The sequence below is a fragment of the Hylobates moloch genome, unplaced genomic scaffold (assembly GCF_009828535.3).
Source record: "Hylobates moloch isolate HMO894 unplaced genomic scaffold, HMol_V3 SCAFFOLD_5, whole genome shotgun sequence".
Taxonomy (NCBI): Eukaryota; Metazoa; Chordata; class Mammalia; order Primates; family Hylobatidae; genus Hylobates; species Hylobates moloch.
The window spans coordinates 32645039-32669861 of record NW_026652280.1 but is presented as its reverse complement, the minus strand read 5'-3'; the positions used below and the strand labels follow the sequence as shown (position 1 = coordinate 32669861).

At 39.3% G+C, this 24823-nt stretch overlaps 1 protein-coding gene across 8 annotated transcripts in view; it reads right to left on the bottom strand.

Annotated features, from left to right (window-relative positions):
• PIAS2 (protein inhibitor of activated STAT 2) overlaps positions 1-24823 on the bottom strand; it is a 109378-nt gene that overhangs the window by 66931 nt on the left and 17624 nt on the right. For all 8 annotated transcript variants that reach the window (XM_032152383.2, XM_032152386.2, XM_032152381.2 and 5 more), the window contains one exon: positions 14603-15077. In XM_032152383.2, the coding sequence (XP_032008274.1) occupies positions 14603-15074 (472 nt within the window). In that variant the 5' untranslated portion in view covers positions 15075-15077. The remainder of the gene's footprint in view (positions 1-14602; positions 15078-24823) is intronic.

The window sequence follows — 24823 nt, the reverse complement described above, 5'->3', positions numbered from 1 at the left end:
CTCTCGTGCCTTGGTTTTCAGCTCTATCAGGTCCTTTAAGGACTTCTCTGCATTGGTTATTCTAGTTATCCATTCGTCTAATTTTTTTTCAAAGCTTTTAACTTCTTTGCCATTGGTTCGAATCTCCTCCTGTAGCTCAGAGTAGTTTGATCGTTTGAAGCCTTCTTCTCTCAACTCGTCAAAGTCATTCTCCGTCCAGCTTTGTTCCGTTGCTGGTGAGGAGCTGCGTTCCTCTGGAGGAGGAGAGGTGCTCTTATTTTTAGAGTTTCCAGTTTTTCTGCTGTTTTTTTCCCATCTTTGTGGTTTTATCTACCTTTGGTCCTTGATGATGGTGACATACAGATGGGTTTTTGGTGTGGATGTCCTTTCTGTTTGTTTTCCTTTTAACAGACAGGACCCTCAGCTGCAGGTCTGTTGGAGTTTGCTAGAGGTCCACTCCAGACTGTTTGCCTGGGTATCAGCAGTGGTGGCTGCAGAACAGTGGATACTGGTGAACCACAAATGCTGCTGCCTGATCGTTCCTCTGGAAGTTTTGTCTCAGAGGAGTACCCAGCCGTGTGAGGTGTCAGTCTGCCCCTACTGGGGGGTGACTCCCAGTTAGGCTACTTGGGGGTCAGGGACCCACTTGAGGAGGTAGTCTGCTCGTTCTCAGATCTCAAGCTGTGTGCTGGGAGAACCACTACTCTCTTCAAAGCTCAGTTGGAAATGTGGAAACCACCCGTCTTCTGCGTCGCTCATGCTGGGTGCTGTAGACCGGAGCTGTTCCTATTCGGCCATCTTGACTCCTCCCCCTCCGAGCTCGTTTCTAACAAGCATAATAAAATACCTGCTTTACATCACTATGTTTTGGAAGACTATATTATACAGCAACAGTACATGAAATAACGCCACAATTTCATGAATTTTGGCATAATCTTATCAATTCCAAGTATTATATTCAGATTCACTTATAATTACTAAATGAGTAGGCTACTGGTATAAAAGTTATGACAGCTCAGTCTATGGATCCTTTTTTCCTCTTTATAAATTTTTAAACTTAACTAGACCAGAATATAACAGTCTTATATCCTAGCCTTAGCCCTACTGGTTACTATCCAAGTTATTTACGAAATTTACAAGTCTCTCTACTCCTCATTTGAAATGGGAGCAACACTTTTCTCACCTGCCTTTTTAAGATGGTTTTGTGGACTAAATGCAGGAACATGTGAAAGCATTCTGAAAACAGTAAGATACTATACATATAATATATTTTCACTTCTGGAAGTCCTCATCAAAAGCCTATGCTTTTTAAAAGATACCAAAATTTCAGGAAAAAACAAGCAGTTCAACAGATATATTTTGTCACCTATTTCATAACATTGACTTTATCTTGATAAGACATTTAGGTCAAAAATTAATATTTTAATGTGCCTAAATGTTAAGTACACTTAATATAAAACCTGCCAAGTCATCCCCCAGCATCACCCCCTGCAATCACTATATTGACACCTTTTAATAAACTGGTTTATATTTTAGTAAAAATGTTTCCTAGGCTAGGTGTGGTGGGTCACTCCTGTAATCCCAGCACTTTGGGAGGCCAAGGCAGGAGGATCACCTGAGGTCAGGAGTTCGAGACCAGCCTGGCCAACATGGCGAAACCCCGTCTCTACTAAAAATACAAAATTAGCCAGATATGGTGGCCCATGCCTGTAAGCCCAGCTACTCAGGAGACTGTGGTAGCAGAATCACTAGAATCTGGGAAGCAGAGTTTGCAGTGAGCGGAGATCACACCACTGCACTCCAGCCTGGGCAACTAGAGCAAGACTCCGTCTATAAAAAAACAAAAACAAGAATGCTTCCTAGCAGTTACTGCCCAGGTTAATAGGGGCTCATAATATGGCTAACATAGGGAAAAGATAAACCAAGAGGTTTTATAGGTAGCTTTGTGGATTAAAATGGCTCAGTCTAGCCAATCTAACAGTAAAATAATTCATAAAGTAACAACGAATGAATCAGTTTAATTACTCTGCATTTTCTAAGAACCTGAGCTATCTGGTTCTCATCACCTACCAGCTACTGTATCATCACCAACTAAAGAATGTCTTCTCCCACTGCAATGTTGCACTAAAATAAAAGGGGGTAGGGTAGGAGCAGGACTTCTAAAACTCAACAGCTAAAAACAACTCAATTCAAAAATGGACAAAGGACTTGGATAGACATTTCTCCAAGTACATACCAATGGCAAATATGCAATGAAAACATGCTCAACATCGCTAATCATTAGAGAAATGCAAATCAAAACTATAATGCAATGCCACCTCACACCCATTAGGATGGTCACTATCAAAAAAAAATAGTAATAATAATAAGTGCTGATGAGGACAGGGAGAAACTGGAACCCCTGTGCACTGCTGGTGGGGAATGTAAAATGGTGCAGCTGCTGTGGAAAACAGTTTAGTGGTTCCTCAAATAATTAAAAATAGAATTACCATATGATCCTGCAATTCCACTTCTGGGTGTATACTCATAAGAATTAAAAAACAGAATCTTGAAGAGATGTTTGTATACTCACAGTCACAGCAGTATTATTCACAATAGCTAAAATGTGGAAGCAATCCAAGTGTCCACTGGAGAATAAATGAATAAAACATGGTGTATACATACAATAGAATATTACCATGCCTTAAAAAGGAAAAAAAATCTGACATGTTATAACATGGACAAACCTTGAGAACATTACGTTTAGTGAAATAAGCCAGTCACAAGAAGACAAATAATATGACATGTAAGTCAAATAATAAGACATATAAGTATGATTCTACTTATATGAGAAATCTAGAGTAGTCAGAATCTTAGAAAGCAGGACGGTGTTTGCCAGCAGCTGGGGGAAGAGGGAATAGTGAATTACTGTTAATTGGGTATAGAGTTTCAGTTCTGCAAGATGAAAAGGGTTCTCTGGAGATAGATGGCAGCGATGGTTGCAACAATATTAATATACTTCATGTCACTGGATTTTTAAATGGTCAAGACAGTATGTATTTTACCACAGTAAAAAAAAAAAAAAAAATTGGGGATGGGCACAGTGGTTCATGCCTATAATCCCAGCACTTTGGAAGGCCGAGATGGGAGGATCCCTTGAGCCCAGGAGTTCGAGACCAGCCTAGGGAACATGGCAAGACCTAGTCTCTACAAAAAAAATGTAAAAATTAGCTGGGCATGGTGGTGCACACCTGTGGTCCCAGCTACTTGGGAGGATCACTTAAGCACAGAAGGTTAGGCTGCAGTGAGCTGTGATCTCACAACTATACCCTGCCTGGGTGAGAGACAGAGAGATCCTGTCTCAAAAAAAAAAAAAAAAAAAAAACTGGGCAGGGCAGGGTACAGTGACACACACCTACAGTGACACATACCTATAGTCCCAGCTACTCAGGAGGCTGAGGCAGGAGGTTCACTTGAGGCCAAGAGTTCAAGGATGCAGTGCACAATGATCATGCCTGTGAATAACCACTGCACTCCAGCCTGGGCAACATAGTGAGACCCCTGTCTACCACAAAAGTAAAAAATAATTTTTAAAAATTGGGACAAAAAATTTAAATTTCTTTAAAAATAAATAGGGGCTGACCCTCAAACATGTAGAAATAAAAATACACACACAAAAAGAACATTCTCATACAGTTGTAACAGAAGATATACATAAAGTCAATATAGGCTCTCTTCTATATTAGCAAACTAGCTCATTTGTGATAACCTGTTTCTTAACATGTTGGAACTAACAGGCACACACAATGTTTCAAGAAACACTTTACAATTGCATCTATATAGCAATATCCAATTGTTTACAAATACAGTTTTCACTGAACACTGCTTTAAATTATAATCCCATTATATACAGCAAAGTTTTTCTAATTTAATCAGATTTAAATAGAACATAGCAAACCTGAGTTATTTGTAGGTGATTTATCTTTACAGAAATTATCATTTTATTAATAATCACCAGTGATGCTTCCTCTCCATTTTCACTACCACCACCCTACTGAAAGCCTATTATAACCTTCTTCAAATGAAACAGGAGCCCCAACTCCTGCCAGTCTCCCATCAGTGTGGAGTTAGTCCACCTTATCACTTTCAACCCCATTCCTCTGCTCAAAAATGCTCACCAATGTCCTATCTCTGAACGACCCCAGGCTCTTTCCTAGCAAACCTACATTTCTTCAAGCCCCCTCCAGGGCTTACTCAGTTCAAAGGGCTTACTCTACCTGTGGGTGTGTACCATTTTATTTTCTATTTTATTCTGATTAAATAAATCTGATTAAATTAGAAAAACTTTGGTGTATGTAATGGGATTATAATTTAAAGCAGTGTTCAGTGAAACCTGTATTTGTAAAAAACTGAATATTGCTATATAGATGCAACTGTATTTTATTCTATTTATTTCTAAAATAAACCATTTTATTTTCTATTTCTGTGACCACTCACAGTTCTTCCCTTTCTTGGCATTTCTTCTCCTACAAACTCTGCCAATCCAAAGTAGGCGCATTCATCCTTCAAAGCTCAAGAAGCCTTGACTGAATTCTCCATTCATTAGGCCAATGCAGTAACTGACCTTTAAATGTACAACTGATAGTGCTTCATCATGCAAACACATATCTACTTGCTACTTATTTCGAATGTGAACATTACCTCCTTAACTGTGTAACAAACACCTTAAAGCCCATCTCATACTTCTGGCTTCTCCACAATTAAGACTACACAGTCACCAGGCATGGTGGCTCACGCCTGTAATCCCAGCCCTTTGGGAGGCCAAGGCAGGCAGATCATGAGGTCAAGAGTTCGAGATCAGCCTGGCCGACATGGTGAAACCCTGTCTCTACAAAGAATACAAAAATTAGGCCGGGCGCAGTGGCTCACGCTTGTAATCCCAGCACTCTGGGAGGCCGAGGCGGGCAGATCGAGACCACGGTGAAACCCCATCTCTACTAAAAAAAAAAAATACAAAAAATTAGCCGGGCGTGGTGGCGGGCGCCTGTAGTCCCAGCTACTCGGAGAGGCTGAGGCAGGAGAATGGCGTGAACTCGGGAGGCGGAGCTTGCAGTGAGCCGAGATTGCACCACTGCACTCCAGCCTGGGCGACAGAGCCAGACTTCGTTTCAAAAAAAAAAAAAAAAAAGAATACAAAAATTAGCTGGGCGTGGTGGCACATGCCTGTAATCCCAGCTACTCAGGAGGCTGAGGCAGGAGAATCGCTCGAACCCAGGAGGCGGAGGTTGCAGTGAGCCAAGATCCCGCCACTGCACTCCAGCCTGGGTGACAGAACAAGACTTTGTCTCGGTGGGGGGGGGGGAAGACTACACAGCCATATCCAAATTAAGTCTTTATTATATACTTGTTAACTGAATTAATAAAAATAATATATACAGTAAGTTAGAATATTCTATTTTAATGGCTTTAACATTAATGTGCATATGATTTGAATACTGTTTAATCATATCCAGAAGCTTAATGAGTGTGTCCTAATGTTCAGGAATTTAAGGATAAAAAGAGATTGATTCTTATTAATTTTTCACCTTTCAGATTAGCAAAAATTAAAAGACCAACAATACAATGCTGATGAGGGTATAGGGAAAACAGTACCTCCACACACACAAATGGAGTACAAATTGGTGCAATGCTGTGGAAGCTACTGTCAAATTTCCCTCTAAAGTGAATATCAAAATATTAAATATTCATATTTTGACCCAACAACTTCACATCTGGGCATTTATCCTTCATATATATGTGTACAAGTATTCAGAAATATATGCAAAAGTTGTTCATAGCTGCAATGTCTGTAAAACTGCAAGAATAGTGCCTGATACATGCCATACACAAAAATACTTCTGAATGAATAATTTAAACAGTGAAAGCCCATTGAAGATGTACATCAAAAAAGTACTGGGTAAGTTATGGTACATCTATAAGATAATTAGAACTACTACAATAAATCTGCTGTAATAAATTTCCAGGAAATACTGTTAAGAAAGACTGTCACGGTGCAAAACTCTAGGGAACACTATTCACAGATATTACAAACAGAATAGTGCCCCCACTCCCTCAACCAGACACTCTGCAGTTGGAAAAGGTTTTAAGAGACCAGTCTGGCCAACATGGTGAAACCCTGTCTCTACTAAAAGTACAAAAATTAGCCAGGCATGGTGGCGGGTGCCTAGAATCTCAGCTATTCGGGAGGCTGCGGCAGGAAAAAAAAATCACTTGAACCCGGGAAGCAGAGGTTGCAGTGAGCCAAGATCACACCACTGCACTGCAGCCTGGGCGACAGAGGGAGACTCTGTCTCAAAAGAAAAAAAACCAAAAAGCAAAAAAAGAGAGAGAAGAGAAAAAGCATTAACATGATACATGCAGAGAACAAATAAACTTGATATGACTCTAGCTGAGCAATGAATGAGATTATGAAGGACTGTCCCTTTCTTATGATTTTTGATTCCAAATATTAACTACTTTTGTAATCTGAAAAGAACAATGAAGAAACTAAGGAATCAAAGGTTCATAAAACTTTGAAGGTATTTCACATAACACCAAACAGCCAGACATATCAATATTTATAATGCATATAAACAACAAACAAAGAGTCACAGAAGAATACATATAAGAATATAATTATATAGGGCCAAGCGCAGTGGCTCATGCCTGTAATCTCAGCACTTTGGCAGGCCGGGGCAGAAGGACGGCTTGAGCTCAGGAGTTCAAGACCAGCCTGGACAACATAGAGAGACCTCCCCTCCACAAATAAAAAAATCAAGGCCTGGCAGAATGGCTCATGCCTTTTAATCCCAGCACTTTGGGAAGCTGAGGCAGGCAGCTCTCTTGACCCCAGGAGTTCGAGACCAGCCTGGGCAACACAGCAAAATCTCATATCTACAAAAAAATACAAAAAAATTAGCCAAGCATGGTGGTGCATGCCTGTAGTCCCAGCTACTCAGGAAGCCTAGGTAGGAGGATTGCTTCAGCCCAGGAAGTTGAGGCTGAAGTGAGCCAAGATTGTACACTCTAACCTGGGCAATTAAGTGACCCTCTCTCAACAAATAATAAATAAATTAAAATCAGTCAGGTGTGGTGGTATACACCTGTGGGTCCCAGCAACTTGGAAGGCCTGAGGTGGGAGGATCACTTGAACCTGAGAGGTAGAGGGTGCAGTGATGCCACTGTACTCCAGCCTGAATGAAAGAGCAAGACCTTATAAAAAGAACAAAAACAAAAAGGAACACCTTATATAAATTTCAGAAGCAAGCTAACTAAACTGTTTTTACAAATACACATATATGATGAAATAAGCAAAGAAGAGAAACACAAATCCAGGATAGTGATTTAACTCAGAAAAGAGAGGGCTTTAAAGATATGGTAATGTTCCTTTTTCAGAAAGTAGTAGCTTCACAAGTGTTCATTCCCTTGAATCTTTATAACTTAACATGTTTTATATACATATTCCTTTGTAAAAATAGAACACAAATTTTTAAAACAGAAAATTCCCAAAGGATATGTTTTATTTATTTTTTATTTTTTTGAGACAGAGTCTCACTCTGTTGCCCAGGCCAGAGTGCAGTGGCTCGATCTAGGCTCACTGCAAGCTCCGCCTCCCAGGTTCACGCCATTCTCCTGCCTCAGCCTCCTGAGTAGCTGGGACTACAGGTGCCTGCCACCACACTGGCTAATTTTTTGTGTTTTTAGTAGAGACAGGGTTTCACCATGTTAGGCAGGATGATCTCCATCTCCTGACCTCGTGATCTGCCCACCTTGGCCTCCCAAAGCACTGGGATTACAGGCGTGAGCCACCGCACCCGGCCTCATGTTTTTTAAAAATTATCTTGCCAGGCATTGTGGCTCCTGCCTGTAATCTCAGCACTTTGGGAGGCCGAGGCGGGCGGATCACTTGAGGTCAGGAGTTTCAGATCAGCCTGACCAACATGAAGAAACCCTGTCTCTACTAAAACTACAAAAAATTAGCTAGGCGTGGTGGCACATGCCTGTAATCCCAGCTATTCGGGAGGTTGAGGCAGGAGAATCGCTTGAACCCGGGAGGCAGAGGTTGTGGTGAGCTGAGACCACACCATTGCACTCTAGCCTGGGCAACAAGAGCAACTCTGTCTCAAAAAAAAAAAAAAAAACCAAAAAAAAAAAACAAAAAAAAACCTTAAAAAATTGAAGAGGAAATCAAGACTGCCTGTGAGAGCACATCAGGATAGTTATTTAAGGAAAGAAAATGGAGATTTTTACTAGTTTGTTTTTAGATTAGGGGATTATCCATTTTGTTAACAGTAGAACCTTAGCTACACAGCACTTTATTTAGTATTATTGTATACACTCATGTTTTCAAGATACCACAATTTTTCACTTCAAGTGATAAAAAAAATTTTATATCAACCCTTTTGAACAGAAATAATCCCAAGCTGCAAAACTATATACTAATGTATCTTCTTAAATAGAATATACTCATTATGGGCCACAGGCAGTGGCTCATGCAGGAATCCCAGCAGTCTGGGAGGCTGAAGCGGGCAGATCACAAGGTCAGGAGTTCGAGACGAGCCTGGCCAACACAGTGAAACCCCGTCTCTACTAAAAATACAAAAAAATTAGCTGGGCGTGGTGGCGGGTGCCTGTAATCCCAGCTACTTGGGAGGCTGAGGCAAGGAGAATTGCTCGAACTTGGGAGATAGAGGTTGCAGCGAGCCAAGATCATGCGACTGCACTCCAGCCCAGGTGACAGTGCAAGACTCCACTTCAAAAAAAAAAAAAAAAAAAAAAAGCATATACTCATTATGGTTTTTTGACATACGGCTACTGGTTTCAAAATCCCAAGAGGTTCTGGAATGACATTTTTGACCTCGTGTCTGTTTTTCCTACCATAGCTCTTCCAGTCTCTCCCTTGTTAACTAATTCCTACTCAACAATATGTTGATGGCTTAGAAATCATTTAATCAACTGTGCATAAATCACAATACACAGCCTGGCCTTAGAACATCAGGAATATGTGGTCTGATACATAGATTTGATTGTATCTCTTTTGACTTCTGAAGATTTTTAATTCTCAGTTCCCAAATGTAAGCAAGTTTCTCTATAGCATTATTCTAAATATGTGATTTTCACTAAACTTTTATTTTTCTAAGTAGTTTCAACATCATAAAACCTAATCATTCAAAAATTAAGGCAACTTCTGAATAGTAATTCCATTGCCCTAGATGCTGTGGCTCTAAAAATATTCAACTAAAGGTCATCACGTGAAATGATTAAATTTTTCCACTTTTATTTGGCAAACTATATGGTATTTTACTGACATTTTAACTTTCTACCTAAAGTCTACGAGATAATTTCTTATATCCAATTGTTTCATCAATCTGACATCTTAAGATTACACCTTATGAAAATCACTTTTTCTTCTCTTTTGGGAAGACAAGATAAGAAAATGTTTATAAACACAGTGATAGGGGACAGGCGAAGTGGCTCATGCCTGTAATCCCAGCACTTTGGGAGGCCAAGGCAGGTGGATCACAAGGTCAGGAGATCGAGACCATCCTGGCTAACACGGTGAAACCCCATCTCTACTAAAAATACAAAAAACTAGCTGGGCATGGTGGTGGGCACCTGTATTCCCAGCTACTTGGGAGGCTGAGGCAGGAGAATGGCGGGAACCCGGGAGGCAGAGCTTGCAGTGAGCCGAGATCGTGCCACTGCACTCCAGCCTGGGCGACACAGCGAAACTCCGTCTCAAAAAAAAAAAGAAAAAAAAACAGTGATAGGTAGGATTCCTGAAAAACATTAATAGTTTTTAGTTCAAGGGTAGAAAGTGTATAAGCCATGAGGATATGTGTATTTCTGGCATTCTAACTGAAGCTATGACCAAAATGCAGGGAGTTTAGTTACTCTTCTAAACAAAATATCTCTGGCATTATTTTATCTAAGCCAAATGAGATAGTTTTGAATATCAAATATGAAAAATTTTATTTTAGTAAATTTATAAAGAGCATACTATTTAACTTTACTGAGGTTAATAAAAGAGAAACTCTGTGATGAACAAAGTAAGAAAATTTCTATTTCTATTTGTGAACAAAGCAGGAAGGTAAGGAAAGAGAAAAGGACAAGGCCTCTCCCATGTCTCCCTCTTGGAGTACCACTGAGCAAAAGCCTACTACAGCATCTTCACTTAGTCCCCAGTCTTCTGTCCATGTCTCTAAAACACATTCCACTGTACTACCCTACAGACCCTCTTATCCTCTCTGTCCTGTGCTTAGCCACATTCCTGAGGGGCCTCATGAAGCAGGGCTACCCAAGAATATCACTAGTCTGAATCTTTCTCAGAATAACAGAAAGTAATAAATTTGCTGGTCCTTCAACATAAATAAGGAAAAAAAAACATTTTTAAAAGTAATAAATTTATAATAACTGCTGCGACAGAACATATAAATGAGCCACGACATTGTGCATGATACTGTCCAAACGCCATGATAAAGGAGGAATTAGAAAACAAATTAGGGAAATATTTTAACTAGATAAATCAACTCTTTAAAAACAAGGCTAAAGATGAAAGTAAAATTATAAAAGACAGACAACTGGGTAATAAGCATTTAAAATACTTGCTCTTGTTGGCCAGGTGCAGTGGATCATGCCTGTAGTCCCAGCACTTTGGGAGGCCAAGGTGGGTGGATTACCTGAGGTCAGAAGTTCGAGACCAGCCTGGCGAAACCCCATCTCTACTAAAAATACAAAATTAGCCCGGTGTGGTGGCACACGCCTGTAACCTCAGCTACTCGGGAGGCTGAGAGAGGAGAACTGCTTGAATCCGGGAAGTGGAGGCCACAGTGAGCCGAGACAGCGCCACTGCCCTCCAGCCTGAGTGACAGAACAAGACTCTGTCCCCCCTCTCCCCCCAAAAAAAAATAAAATAAAATAGAATAAAATAAAATACTTGCTCCTGTTACTAATTTTAAAAATAAAAATTTAAGCAAGATACAAGTTTTCATCTAAAAATCACAGAGATCTGTTTTTAATAGCACCCAACAAAGGCAAAAAGTAATGAGATATGACAGGCATTCTCTCACTTTGCTTGTGGAATTTAAACTGGCACTAAAATAATTTGGCAATATGTTATCAAGAGTCTAAAACGTTCTTATTACTTGATCCAATAATTCTACTCATAGGACTCTGTACAAACAAATAATAAAACGTGAACAAACACTCAATCCTTATTTCAAAGTGAATGTAATAAAGAGATAAAATGCAATACTCCACTTGCTTGGATCACCAGTTTTGCTAAAACATAAATACAGCAAAAAGCAAAAAATTGAAAAAAAGAAAATAGCCACATTGCCCGCCACTAGTCAGGCCATACTAACGCCACTAACTAGCTCTACCTCTCACAACCTTCTGATTTAACCAAGACAGACTGCAGTACAATCTTGTAAGACAGGAAAAAAGCACACTGATACGTTTAAGAGTTTTCACATGACTGAAAATAAAAAGGGTTTTCCCAAGAAAGAAAAGAAAGCAATCTTCCAGATCAACTATGAAATGCTACTTCCCAATTTATTTCATAAAGAAATCCAAATATATTTGTAAATAATTTCATTAGGCAGTAAGAATTATAACACAGCAAAGCAAAAATTTGTTAGTCACATTGTAAGCAATTGACGGGCATTAAATAAAAGCTAAAAAACTTCACGTCAAACTCCCTGTGCCACTTTAGAAATAAAATTAAATATAAAAGGTTTATTTCTTAGAAAATTAGTTTAAAAGCTACATTAAATGGAAAGCAAGTCCCTTTATAAAAATATGAAAAGTATCAAAATACAAAATCAGGATCAATAAATAAGATTTGTATCTATTCCCATTCACACAGAAGCAATCTGAGTTCTACACCATAAGAATGCTTGAGTAAGTTCTAGCCAGAACAACTAAGCAAGAAAAAGAAATAAAAGGCATACAAATAGAAAAGAAGCAAAATTATTCCTGTTCACAGGTGGTAGGCTCTTATACACAGTAAACCTTAAAGATTCCACACAAAAAACCTGTTAGAATAAATGAATTCACTAAAGTAGCAGAATACAAAGTCAACATGCAAAAATCAATTGCATTTTTATAAACTAATAATAAATATGATGAAAAGGAAATTATGCAGTTTTTACAATAGCATCAAAAAGAAAAAATCTTTCAAAATTAACCAAGAAAATGAAAACCTGTACAATAACAACTATAAAACATTGCTGAAAGATATTAAAGAACACATAAATAAATAGAAACACAGCTCATGTTCATATAGTGGAAGACTTAATTTTTTTTTCCCCATCAGCCTATGTGGGAAAAGAAAGACTTAATATTGCTAAGATATCAATACCACCCAAACCAATTTACAGATTCACTGCAATTCCTCTCAAAATCCCAATTTTTTTTTTTGTCAGAAATAGAAAAACTCATTCTAAAATTCATGTGGAATCTCCAGGGCCCCAAATAGCCACAATAATCTTACAAAATAATTAAAGCTGGAGAATTCACTCTTTCTGATTCGAAGACATATTGCATAGCTACGGTAATCAAAACTGTGATATTGGCATAAAGACAGACATCTAGACCAATGGAATAAATCAACAGTCCATAACCTTTTTGGCCAGGACCAGTTTCATGGCAATTTTCCCACAGACCAGGGGAATGGTTTCTGGATGAAACTGTTCCACCTCAGATCATCAGGAATTAGATTCTCGTAAGGAGCATGCAATCTAGATCCCTTACATGCACAGTTCACAATAGGGTTCCTGCACCTATGAGAATCTAATGCCACTGCTGATCTGACAGGAGGTGGAGCTCAGGCTGTAATGCTCAAACTCCTGCTGCTCACCTCCTGCTGTGTGACCTGGTTTCTAACAGGCTGTGGACTGGTGCCAGTCTATGGCCTGAGACTTGGGAACCCTGGAACAGAGAACCTGGAAATAAAACCTCACATACACAGTCAAATAGTTTTTGACAAGGGTGCTAAGATCATTCAGTGAGGGAAATGACAGGCTTTTCAACAAATGGTGGGGAAAAACTGGATATCCACAAACAAAAGAACAAAGCTGGACACTCACCTAATACCATATACAAAAATTAATTCAAAAGAGATCAGGCTTAAATGTAAGACCTAAAACTATAAAACTCTTAGAGGAAAACACAGGGCAAAACCTTCACAGCATGAAGTTTAGCAATGATTTCTTGGATATGACACCAAGGCATAGGCAACAACAACAAAAAATAAACAAATTGGAATTTCATGAAAAAATTTTAAGTTGTACATCAAAAGACACTATCAACAGAGTAAAAAACGCAACCTACAGAATGGGAGAAAATATTTGCAAATTCATATATCTGATAAGGGATTATATCCAGAATATATAGAGAACTCCTAAAACTTAACAACAATAAAACAAACCAATTAAAAATGGGCAAGAGACTTGGCTATACATTTCTTGAGATACATAAATGGCCAAAAAGCACATGAAAATGCACATTACCATCATTACAGACATGCAAATCAAAGCTACAATAAGATACCATCTGACACCCATTAGAACGGCCACTATAAAAAAAAAAAAGGAAAATAAAAGTGTTGTTAAGGATGTGGAGAAATTGGAACCCTTGTGCACTGCTGAAGGGAATGTAAAATGGTGCAGCTGCCATGGAAAACAGTACAGTGACGCCTCAAAATACTAATAACAGAATGACTATGTGATCCAGCAATTCCACTCGTGGGTATACAGCCAGAAGAATTGAAAAGCAGTGACTCAAAGAGATACTTGTATACCCGTGTCCACAGAATTATTCGCAATAGCTAAAACGTGGGAGCAACCCAAGTGTCCAATGGATAAGCAAAATGTGGTATCCTATAACACAGAAATATAGAAGTAAAACCAGAAGAAACAGCTAAAATAATTAAGGTTGTTGCCTCTTGAAAGTGAGATTGAGGGGTGAGTAGTGGAGTGAACAAAAGATTACTATTTTTCTTTAAAAATGTATACTATTGTATTATTTAGCCTTTAAAAGGAAGGAAATTCTAACATAAACTACAGCATGCTAGAACCTTGAGGACATTACATTTAGTGAAATAAGCCAGTCATAAGACAAATACTGTACGATTCCAATGACATGAGGTACTTGGAATAGTCAAAATCATAGACAGTGGAAGTAGAATGGTAACTGCCAGGGGCTAGTAGGAGGGGAGGAAAGGAAAGCTATTGTTTAATAGGTACAAAGTTTCAGTTTCAGAAGATGAAAAGTGTTCTGGAGATGGATGGCAGTGATGGCTGCACAACATTACCAACATAATACCACTCAACTGTACACTTTAAAATGATCAGGATGATAGATTTTTATATTATGTGTATTTTACCACAATAAAAGAATTGGAAAAGAAGAAAGATCAAATGATAGGAAATAAATCTTCTATTAGATTTCAGTCGTGGTTGACGAATTTTTATCCGTATATTCAAACATTCAGCATTGATGCCTCAATTTTACTATATTAATAGCACATCACTAATCAATAGTTGAAGGTCTCTCATTTCATTTACTACCTTGTTCAGAAGAAACTGAATTCTCTAACACTTACCTAAACTCGTGGGCTTGATGAGAACATCAAGGACATCATAAAAGGGCAGATTTTTTAACTGCACATCAGGATGGACAGGAGGAATTGGGGGAGATGGCTGCTGCATCTCAAATGTGGGCTTAGTATCTTGAAGCAGCACAGAACCAACAGGAGAGGATGGTGAGTGAGGTGTAACTGAAGTGGAAGGCAACGAGTGGATTCCAGCCACGGCCAAGTCAGGTTCTACAGGTGATGAGCTACCATCCAAACTGAAAACCGATGATTTGATTGTGGATAAATCAGAAAGTCCTTCAAGAGTTCGTGGATATCGGCGTCTATACAATTCTCGGATTTTAATCTGAACCGCAGGGCTGCAGCCGCTCTTCAATAAATGCAGCGCCCTCATCAGGAGGTCATGCTTGCGTCCACTTTTATTCCGTCCAGCAAAGCCTAGTAATACTTGTAGTTCAGAAACCCTAAAACTAGAAACCATATTCTAAAAGGAAAGAAAAAAAAACATAAGCCAAGTCACCCTCAAGCATACAAAAATTCTTTCTAAAATATAATGTAAAATGTGATTTTTCCAGCATTCTATCAACTGGCATGTGCTAGTAACAGCATTTCACATACCACTTAGAATCATTACCATTCATAAGACAATCCCGTAAAAATTACATTCAAGTTATGGTGTTAATTATATTTTGTTGTATGAGATCTTAATTTTGGTAATCTATAGTCTATTGGTTTCTACTAACCACTTCATTATCTGATTATGCTCTAATGTAAACAGTTATTTGCTTTATGACTATAAAATCTATAACCCATGAATATACTCCTTTTCAAAACCAACCTCTCCCAATATGCAATGTAATGTTTGTTACAGAATTATCACCAATTAACCAAACAAAAAATCAGATTTTCACAATGTTAGATGTGTAACTTTTGACGCTGAGTAGTAAATCCATAAAAATCAAGTCAGAACTGTGATCCAAAATGCAATGAATTTTTTACCCCAATTCAAACATTAAGGAACAAACAACATAATAAAGACATTTAAAAAGATTAAAGCTAAAAATCACATACATCTTATTTAGCAGTCAGTCAAACTTCTAAAATGACTGAAATTCCCAGCTAGGTATCCAAATGAGAAAAAGACCTCTGAAGGGCAAGGAAATGAGCAGTCATCAATCTTAAAGGGCAACATTTCCTCCACACTACTCTACTGGCTTGTGCTTGGGTGTAAAACAAAGGTTATAAGCAGTTGCAGCTTCACATCACACCTTCTATTTTTTCAGCAAAATTTAATGAATACTTTTAACCCCTTGCAGCCTCAGGAATCCACCTACTTAGTGATTTCCCGTCAATTCTGAACTCAGAGACAAATCACACTTGGGTCAGATACCACACATGCACCATCTAGCAAGAAAAAGGAAGAACACCTGGAGCTGACCAAAACCCTGTCAGAAACCTACCCAGGAGATCTACCTGTGGTTTGGTGTCCCATCCCATCCTCATCACTCCCCCAACCCAGCCCGTGCTACACACTCCACAGTCACTTGGGATTCCTTTTCAGCCTGCTCATCTCATCAGTAGAGTGGAAATGTGGGGCAGTTGCTCTGTACTTTTTAAGTCTGGGACAGCCCAGAAGCAATTGTTTAAAACCCTATATGGTTTTTAAATACTTGTTGGTATAAATACTTGCTAGTTTACTAAAATGCAAACAGATTTAAATATACCAAAGTAATCCATGTACACTATCATAACTGTACTTTGTGTACTATATATGTCGCCATATTTCATAATGTCCAAGTGAGAGAATATTAAATTGTAATCCTGGCAAGCCATTTTATACTGTAATTCAGTGCTGTCCAACACAAATTAATAGAAGACACACATTAAACCTTCTAGTAGTCACATTAAAAAAACTAACTTACAGGCTGAGGCAGGCGGATCACAAGGTCAGGAGATCGAGACCACGGTGAAACCCCGTCTCTACTAAAAATACAAAAAATTAGCCGGGCGTGGTGGCGGGCACCTGTAGTCCCAGCTACTCGGAGAGGCTGAGGCAGGAGAATGGGATGAACCCGGGAGGTGGAGCTTGCAGTGAGCCGAGATTGCGCCACTGCACTCCAGCCTGGGCGACAGAGCGAGACTCCGTCTCAAAAAAAAAAAAAAAAAAAAAAAAAAACTACGCCAGGAACAGTGGCTCACACCTATAATCCCAGTGCTTTTGGAGGCCAACACAAGAGAATCACTTGAGCCCAGGAGTTTGAGACCACACTGGACAACATAGTAACACCCCGTCTCTATAAAAATTTAAAAATTAGCCAGCCGTGGTGGTGTGTGTGCCTGTGGTCCGAGCCACTCAGGAGACTGAGGCGAGAGGATCACTTGAGCCCAGGAATTCGAGGCTACAGTGAACTGTGATCACGCCACCATACTCCAGCCTGGGCAACATTAAGACTGTCTCGAAAATAATAATAATAATAATGATAATTTACATTAACATAGTTATTTAACCCAATATATCAAAACTATCTTTTCATCTCAACACGCAATCAATTTTTGTAATTTAAAAATAATCATTTTTTAAAGTGTCAGTGGGTTATTTTTTCATACTAAGTCTTCAATATCTGGTGTATATTTTATACTTACAATACATCTAAATTTAGACTAACCACACTTCAAGTGCTTAAGAGCCACATGTGGCCACTAGCTACCACACTGGACAGTGCAGCTCTAAATCATACTCTAATAGCAACACATACCACAAATGTGTGTCACCTCTACAGTACAGACAACAAAGAAGGAAAACAAGAAAACTTTTGGCCTATCTCATAACAAACCAGTCACAGCTTACTCAACATCTCATGCATTAAACGGAAGACAACAGCTTCTTGGGAAGGGTTTACCCAAGCGAGTAATACGATGCATCTTTCCCTCGATCTTAGTAAATACTTCAACTGATTGTGGAACACTAACACTAAAAAAGGCAATCACACAGATATAACTATGATTTTTTTCTAACTCAGAATTCACTACTTTGCTTCACTCCTTATACTTACTGTCAGATATTCATTTTAAGGGAAGCTGTTTTACAGAAAATGACAAAACAAAGCACAAAGTCACCCTACCTAAGCTTGACTCTCAAAGGAATTTCTAGGAGGTCTCATATCTCATATTTCCAGTGATAACATTATTTGGCAAAGGATGTTAATGCAGCTGGCTCTATGGGCTGTTGTAAATAGACAAACAAAAAGTAAGAAAGAGATAAGAGCTTAGACTATGAATGTGGAATCACAGAATTTTGAACAGTAGATGGGACAGTCTTTGCATTACAAAATGCTGCAAAGATAAAGTATTGCTGGACACACAGCCAAAGGTAATGAAGTCAAAAGGGCCCTGTGAAAAACTTCAAGCCAGCAATCAGCAGTTTTGGTTCAAGCCCAAGCACCAAGACTTTGGACCCTGGGAAAGTCATTTCATCCCTCTGGTCATCGATTTCTATTTTAAAATAACAAACACCCCCCAAAAAAATCCCTCTCCTTGGCCAGGCACGGTAGCTCACGCTTATAATCTCAGCATTCTGGGAGGCAAGGCGGGTGGATCATTTGAGGTCAGGAGTTCAAGACCAGCCTGGCCAACATGGTGAAACCCCGTCTCTACTAAAATTACAAAAATTAGCCAGGCGTGGTGGTACATGCCTGTAGTCCCTGCTACTCGGGAGGCTGAGGCAGGAGAATTTCTTGAACCCAGGAGGTGGAAGTTGCAGTGACCCAAGACCGAGCCACTGCATTCCATCCTGGGCGACAGAGCGAGACCCCATCTCAAAAAGCAAAAAACAAAAATCCCTTTCCTTTATTTAGCACTTACTGATAAAATAATCTCAAAGCAGCTTACTAAGTAAAAGTCTACAAATACGCTGTTTGGCAAACCTTACCAGATCCCACTTCCTCTAGAAGTAATACCTATTTTTTCTTAACTTAGTCTTCCACCAAATTTCAGGCCCTTCCCCCACAGTGAGTGGGTGTGGTGAGTACAGAGGGTCGCCAGAGCCCACATGGGGGTTAAGGTTAGCCTGCTATGAACACTACCAAGAATGGATTTCAGTTGTTTTTCTCCACCAACTTCTGATGTCGGTGTCTTTAGTCTAATTTTTTCCAAGCGGTTTTTCCACTCCACTGTGCTGCCTCTCAAAGGCTCCCAAGTCAGCCTACTTCAGTTAAAACTGCTATGTGCTCTACAGAGGAATTTCCCTACAGAGAAATGTGTTGGCATAATTAATTGTGTAAAAAGATACATAATCTAAATTCTAAACAAAAACTAACATAAATTAAGACCAGAGTTTTAAGTCAACCTTGTTGCTTTATCAAACGAAAATAAACACAAAACTATTAAAAATTTTAAAGCTGGGATATTACATAATTGCAACACTACATACAAAGATGAAGGCAAGCTGAAGGGGCTACCTCATTAGGTAGAAAATACCTCATTAGGCTGGGCGCAGTGGCTCATATCTGTAATCCCAGCACTTTGGGAGGCTGAGGTAGGTGGATCACTTGAGGTCAGGAGTTTGAGACCAGCCTGACCAACATGGTGAAAACCTGTCTCTACTAAAAATACAAAAAAATGAGCCAGGCATGGTGGCAGGTGCCTGTAATCCCAGCTACTCAGGAGGATGAGGCAGGAGAATCGCTTGAAACCGGGAGGCAGAGGGTGCAGTGAGTCGAGACCATGCCACTGCACTCCAGCCTAGGCAACGAGAGGGAAACTCCATCTCGGGGGAAAAAAAAAAAAAAAAAAAAAAACCTCATCAAACAGGTATACATGATACATGATAGTTACAGGTAATCACCAGTGAATAAAAATATTTCCCTGAGATAGCTCTTCAATTCTAAAACATGAGATAGAAACTGCAAAAACAGCCTAGAATTTGGGGAAGTGCTAATAAGGTTAGAAATCATGGTAAAGGTCAATATGAACTCTGTAGAATCCCCATCTGCTATGACGTATATAATACAGGAGAAGACGAGAAGCTGCTGAGGGCAACTGACAAATTGCATTATTAATATTGCCTACTCCAGCTACAATATTAAAATAATCTACCTCAGGACGGACAAGGTGGCTCACCGTGGGCTGTAATCCCAACACTTTGGGAGGCCGAAGCAGGCGGAGCATCTGAGGTCAGGAGTTGAAGAACAGCCTGGCCAACAAGGCAAAACCCCATCTCTACTAAAAATACAAAAATTAGCCGGGTGTGGTGGCTTGTACCTGTAATCCCAGCTACTAGGGAGGCTGAGGCAGAAGAAATGCTTGAAGCCGGGAAGTGGAGGTTGAGGTGAGCAGAGATCACACTACTGCACTCCAGCCTGGGTGACAGAGCAAGACCATCTCAAAGAAGAATAATAATCATCTACATCTTCATTTATAAGTAGGAATAAAGAAAAACTACCAGATTAACATAATCCCTCAAAAAAGAGTGACCAAGCTAATGCCATACATAAGAGGAACTATGTGGCAAGCCAGAAAGATACCTTAATTCCTAACTGCTTACTCTTTTCAAAGGTCATTGGAGGCCCCAGTTCCTGGTCCTGTATTCCTGGTGAAATCATGTAATCCCTATAATTAAATCCACTTTTATTTGAGAGACTAATGGATTTCTCCCTTACAAGATAACGATTACAATAACTCCTAGGCTAAAGAAATCAAATTGAAAATCAACTGTTAAAAGAAACAATAAAGAAAATGCTACATTCCAAATTCAGGGAAAACATCTCTCTAAATGCTTCTATTATTATACAACAAAGATTTAAAATAGTCAATTAAGGAAGTAAAAAAGTAATAATAAAATAAACCAAAAGGGCTGGGGAAGCATTACAGGGTAAAAACAAAAAAGCAAAAAAAAAAAAAAAAAAAAATTAATTAGAAAGCAAAATGCAGTGAAGTCAGACCCACAAAAGCGAAAGTAGACAAATGTATAGTCTTATAAATGAAAAAAAAAAAAAAAAGACCAAAAAACTAAACAAATTTCTTTGAACAAAGAAAATAGTGCAGGCAACTATATATTCTAATAAATATAGATAAAAGTGGTTTCCTAGAAAAATATAAATTACTCCATCTGATTCAAGAAGAGGTATATTGTTTTGTCCTCCCTCCACATCCAAAAACATCTACCCAAACAAGACAGCTTCATGAATAAATTCCATCAAGCTTTCAAGGAAAGGATGGAATTCTGTTCCTTAAACTGTTCAAGAGAATAAAAGCCAGGGAGTCAAATACATACGAGTTAGAAGACAAATATAGAAAAATGATGAACACAAAACACAAAATTCAAAAAACATGCAAATTACTGGTTTTCAAACTTCAGCAGGGAGAAGTCCACCCTATCCAACCAAACTTTTGGGCAAAAGCCTATTAAATGGTGGGCCTAGTATACCATACATTCTTTCTCATTTCTCAACATGGACTTGTAAGAAGTCTTTGTGTAACACAATTCATAAACCAATATTAACACATCAACATTTCCTATGAGTGTAGACATGAAAGTCCTCAATGCACCCAATACAGTTAAATCTACCAATATAAGAATGGTTTAACATAAATTAATTACTTGGTTAAGATTATTTCTATCCTTACAGTCACAAGATTGAGTACGTATAAAATTACACAATATATGGAGTTTCCTTTTAAATAATTCGGGGGAAGTAGATGGGGACATATATGACAAAAGACTGGAGTTGATTAACTTCTGAAGCTGTGTACTGGGGACACAGAATTTTCTATCATTGTAAATTTAAGAATGTTTCGATAACTCAAAAGTTTGCTTGAACAGGGGAAACTGGGTGTGGGGCATGTGGGGACTCTACTATCTTCCCAAGTTTTCTGTAATCTAAAGGTACTCTAGATTTCATTAAACAAAAACTGTTAGTCTGAAGGTGAGGTAAAAAAGTGATTATGGCATAAATACTATTTCCCATAAAAGAAACCCAGACTCCTTGGGGAAATAAACGGCTGACTGCAGGTCTGGGGCAGGAAATGCACAAGATGAGCCTGTAACATTTTATCGCACCAGAAAACAGAGAAGCTATCAAAGATCACAGGGGCCTTGTCAGAAGGGCAAAGAAAACATCCAGAATGGGCTCCTAGTAGCCTAAGATGAGAAAATTTGAGCATCAAAAAGAATAATAATTGCATTGGATTCAAACCGATTAAATATAGTAATGTTTCATTTTATTCATAATAATACTTTAAAAATCACTGATCTCCTTTAAAGGATGTTAAGGGAAAAATTCATCATTATTCTGACAACTGATAAAGAGAGAAAATGCAAAAAGATTTTTGGTTTGAGTAGAAAAGCCATATGATTAATGGGCTAAATGCTACAAGGGCATTTGATAAAATTCTATTCATTCCTGATGAAATCTCTCAATAAACAAGAATAGAAGGAAATTCTGTTAACACGATAACTGGTATCTGTCAGAAAGCAATAGCTAAAATACTAAAAATGAAACACTAAATCACAAAGCTAAGACTTCTAAAATGTATACTATGTTCTGTCATTTGACAGTATTCCAAAAATTCTAGATAATACAAGGCAATATAATTTTGGGGTTTTTTTTGAGACAGGATCTCGCTTTATTGCCCAAGCTGGAGTGTAGCAACACGATCTTGGCTCTCTGCAGCCTCAACCTCCCAGGCTCAAGTGATCCTCCCACCTCGGCCTCCAGAGTAGCTGGGAGGCCAGCACAGCTAATTTTTACTTTTCGTAGAGACAGAGTCTCCCTGTGTTGTGCAGGCTGGTCTTAAACTTCTGGGTCCAAGTGATCCTTCCACCTTGACCTCCCAAAGTGCTGGAATTACAGGTGTGAGCTACTACACCAAGGCAATATAAATTTCTTTTTTTTTTTTTTGAGAGAAAGAATCTCACTCTGTCACCCAGGCTGGAGTGCAGTGGCAGCATCTTGGCTCACTGCAACCTCTGCCTCTGGGATTCTTGTGCCTCAGCCTCCCAAATAGTTGGGATTACCGGCACACACCACCATACCCGGCTAAATTTTGTATTTTTAGTAGAGACAGGGTTGCCATGTTGGCCAGGTTGGTCTTGAACTCTGGCCTCAAGTGATCCACCCACCTCAGTTTCCCAAAGTGCTGGGATTACAGGCATGAGCCACCATGCCTGGCAAGGCAATACAAATTTTTTAAAAGTAACATTTACTATTTACAAATGACAAGACTCTCTATATTAGAAATATAAGACAATCCACTGAAAAATTTAACCCAATAGTATTAAGGCAAAACATTGAATTTTCCATATATCAAATACATTTTCAAATGACTGAAAAAGAGTATTAAAAAAACCTAACACAGAAACATAAAATGCAAAAGAATAAATTTTAAAATTCTGGGCCGGGCGCGGTGGCTCACGCTTGTAATCCCAGCACTTTGGGAGGCCGAGGCGGGCGGATCACGAGGTCAGGAGATCGAGACCACGGTGAAACCCTGTCTCTACTAAAAATACAAAAAAATTAGCCGGGCGTGGTGGCGGGCGCCTGTAGTCCCAGCTACTCAGAGAGGCTGAGGCAGGAGAATGGCGTGAACCCGGGAGGCAGAGCTTGCAGTGAGCCGAGATTGCGCCACTGCACTCCAGCCTGGGTGACAGAGCGAGACTCCGTCTCAAAATAAATAAATAAATAAATAAATAAATAAATAAAATTCTGCAAGAGGTACATTAAAAAACTACAGAATAAAAGAAGCTTTGAGGCCAGGTGCAGTGGCTCACGCCTGTAACCTCAGCACTTTGGGAGGCTGAGGCAGGTGGATCACCTGAGGTCAGAAGTTCGAGACCAGCCTGGACGACACGGTGAAACCCCGTCTCTACTAAAAATACAAATCAAATATTAGCCGGGCGTGGTGGGAGGGTGCCTGTAATCCCAGCTACTTGGGAGGCTGAGGCAGGAAAATCGCTTGAATCTGGGAGGCAGAGGTTGCAGTTAGTCGAGATTGCACCACTGCTCTCCAGCCTGGATGACAGAGTGAGACTCCATCTCAAAAAAAAAAAAAAAAAAAAGCTTTGAATAAATTAAAGAGACTGTATCATGCATGTTACTAGATAAAAATACTCAACACTGAAAAGGTATCAATTGTTTCCAAGTTATAAATATAAAAAAATTCCAACGACTGGTTAATGATTTGGAGAGCTTAACAGACCAAAACCTTAATAAAGAATTAAATAAAACATATAATATGGCAAGTCATGATGAATAAAACGAACAAAAACAAAGGAGGAAGGGACACAAAAAGTGAAGAAGTAGAGAATCTGCCATTTTAAAGGGGAAAGGCCTTGCTGAAATAGTAACTGAATAAGTAACTGAAGCAGGAGGAAAGCACTCTATGGATATCTGAGGAAAAGCATTCCAAGGCATTCCATAGCAAATGCAAAAGTCCTGAAGACAAAGGCAGGCCTAACATACTCAATGAAAGTGAAATACAAAAAGCTCACCACTGCCGAACCAGAGTAATCTAGAGGAATGAGTATTTGTTGTTATTTGAGACAGGGTCTTGGCTCAGCTGCCCAGAGTGCAGTGGTGCAAACACTGCTCACTGCAGCCTCAAACTCCTGGGCTCAAGTGATCTTCCTGCCTCAGCCTCCAGTGTAACTGGGACTACAAGCACACACCACCATGCCTGCTAATTTTTTAAATTTTAGTAAAGATGAGATTTCATTATGTTTTGCAGGCTGGTCTCAAACTCCTGGGCTCAAGTGATGCTCCCGCCTTGGCCTCTAAAAGTGCATAAGCCACCATGCTGGGCCCAGAATGAGTACTAAGATCACAGAATGATGTCCGTTTTTCACAGAAAACAAATGTGGGGAGGGAGGTAGTCAACTAAACAAACCTTTACTATATGAAATAGCAGTATCAAATTTGTGAGGTTAAGAAAACACAGATCTCATCCTGACAGCATCAGGAAAAACATAAAAATAAATAAGATGGAATGAAAATGCTGAGCAATGAAGGCATATAAATTGGTAGTAGGGTGCAAGGGTGCACTTTGGGAGGCCAAGTGGGCAGATCACTTGAAGCCAGAAGTTTGAGATCAGTCTGGTCAACATGGTCCAACATTGTCTCTACTAAAAATACAAAAATTGGCTGGGCATGGTGGCTCACGCCTGAAATCCCAGCACTTTGGGAGGCCGAGGCAGGCGAATCACTTGAGGTCAGGAGTTCGTGACCAGCCTGGCCA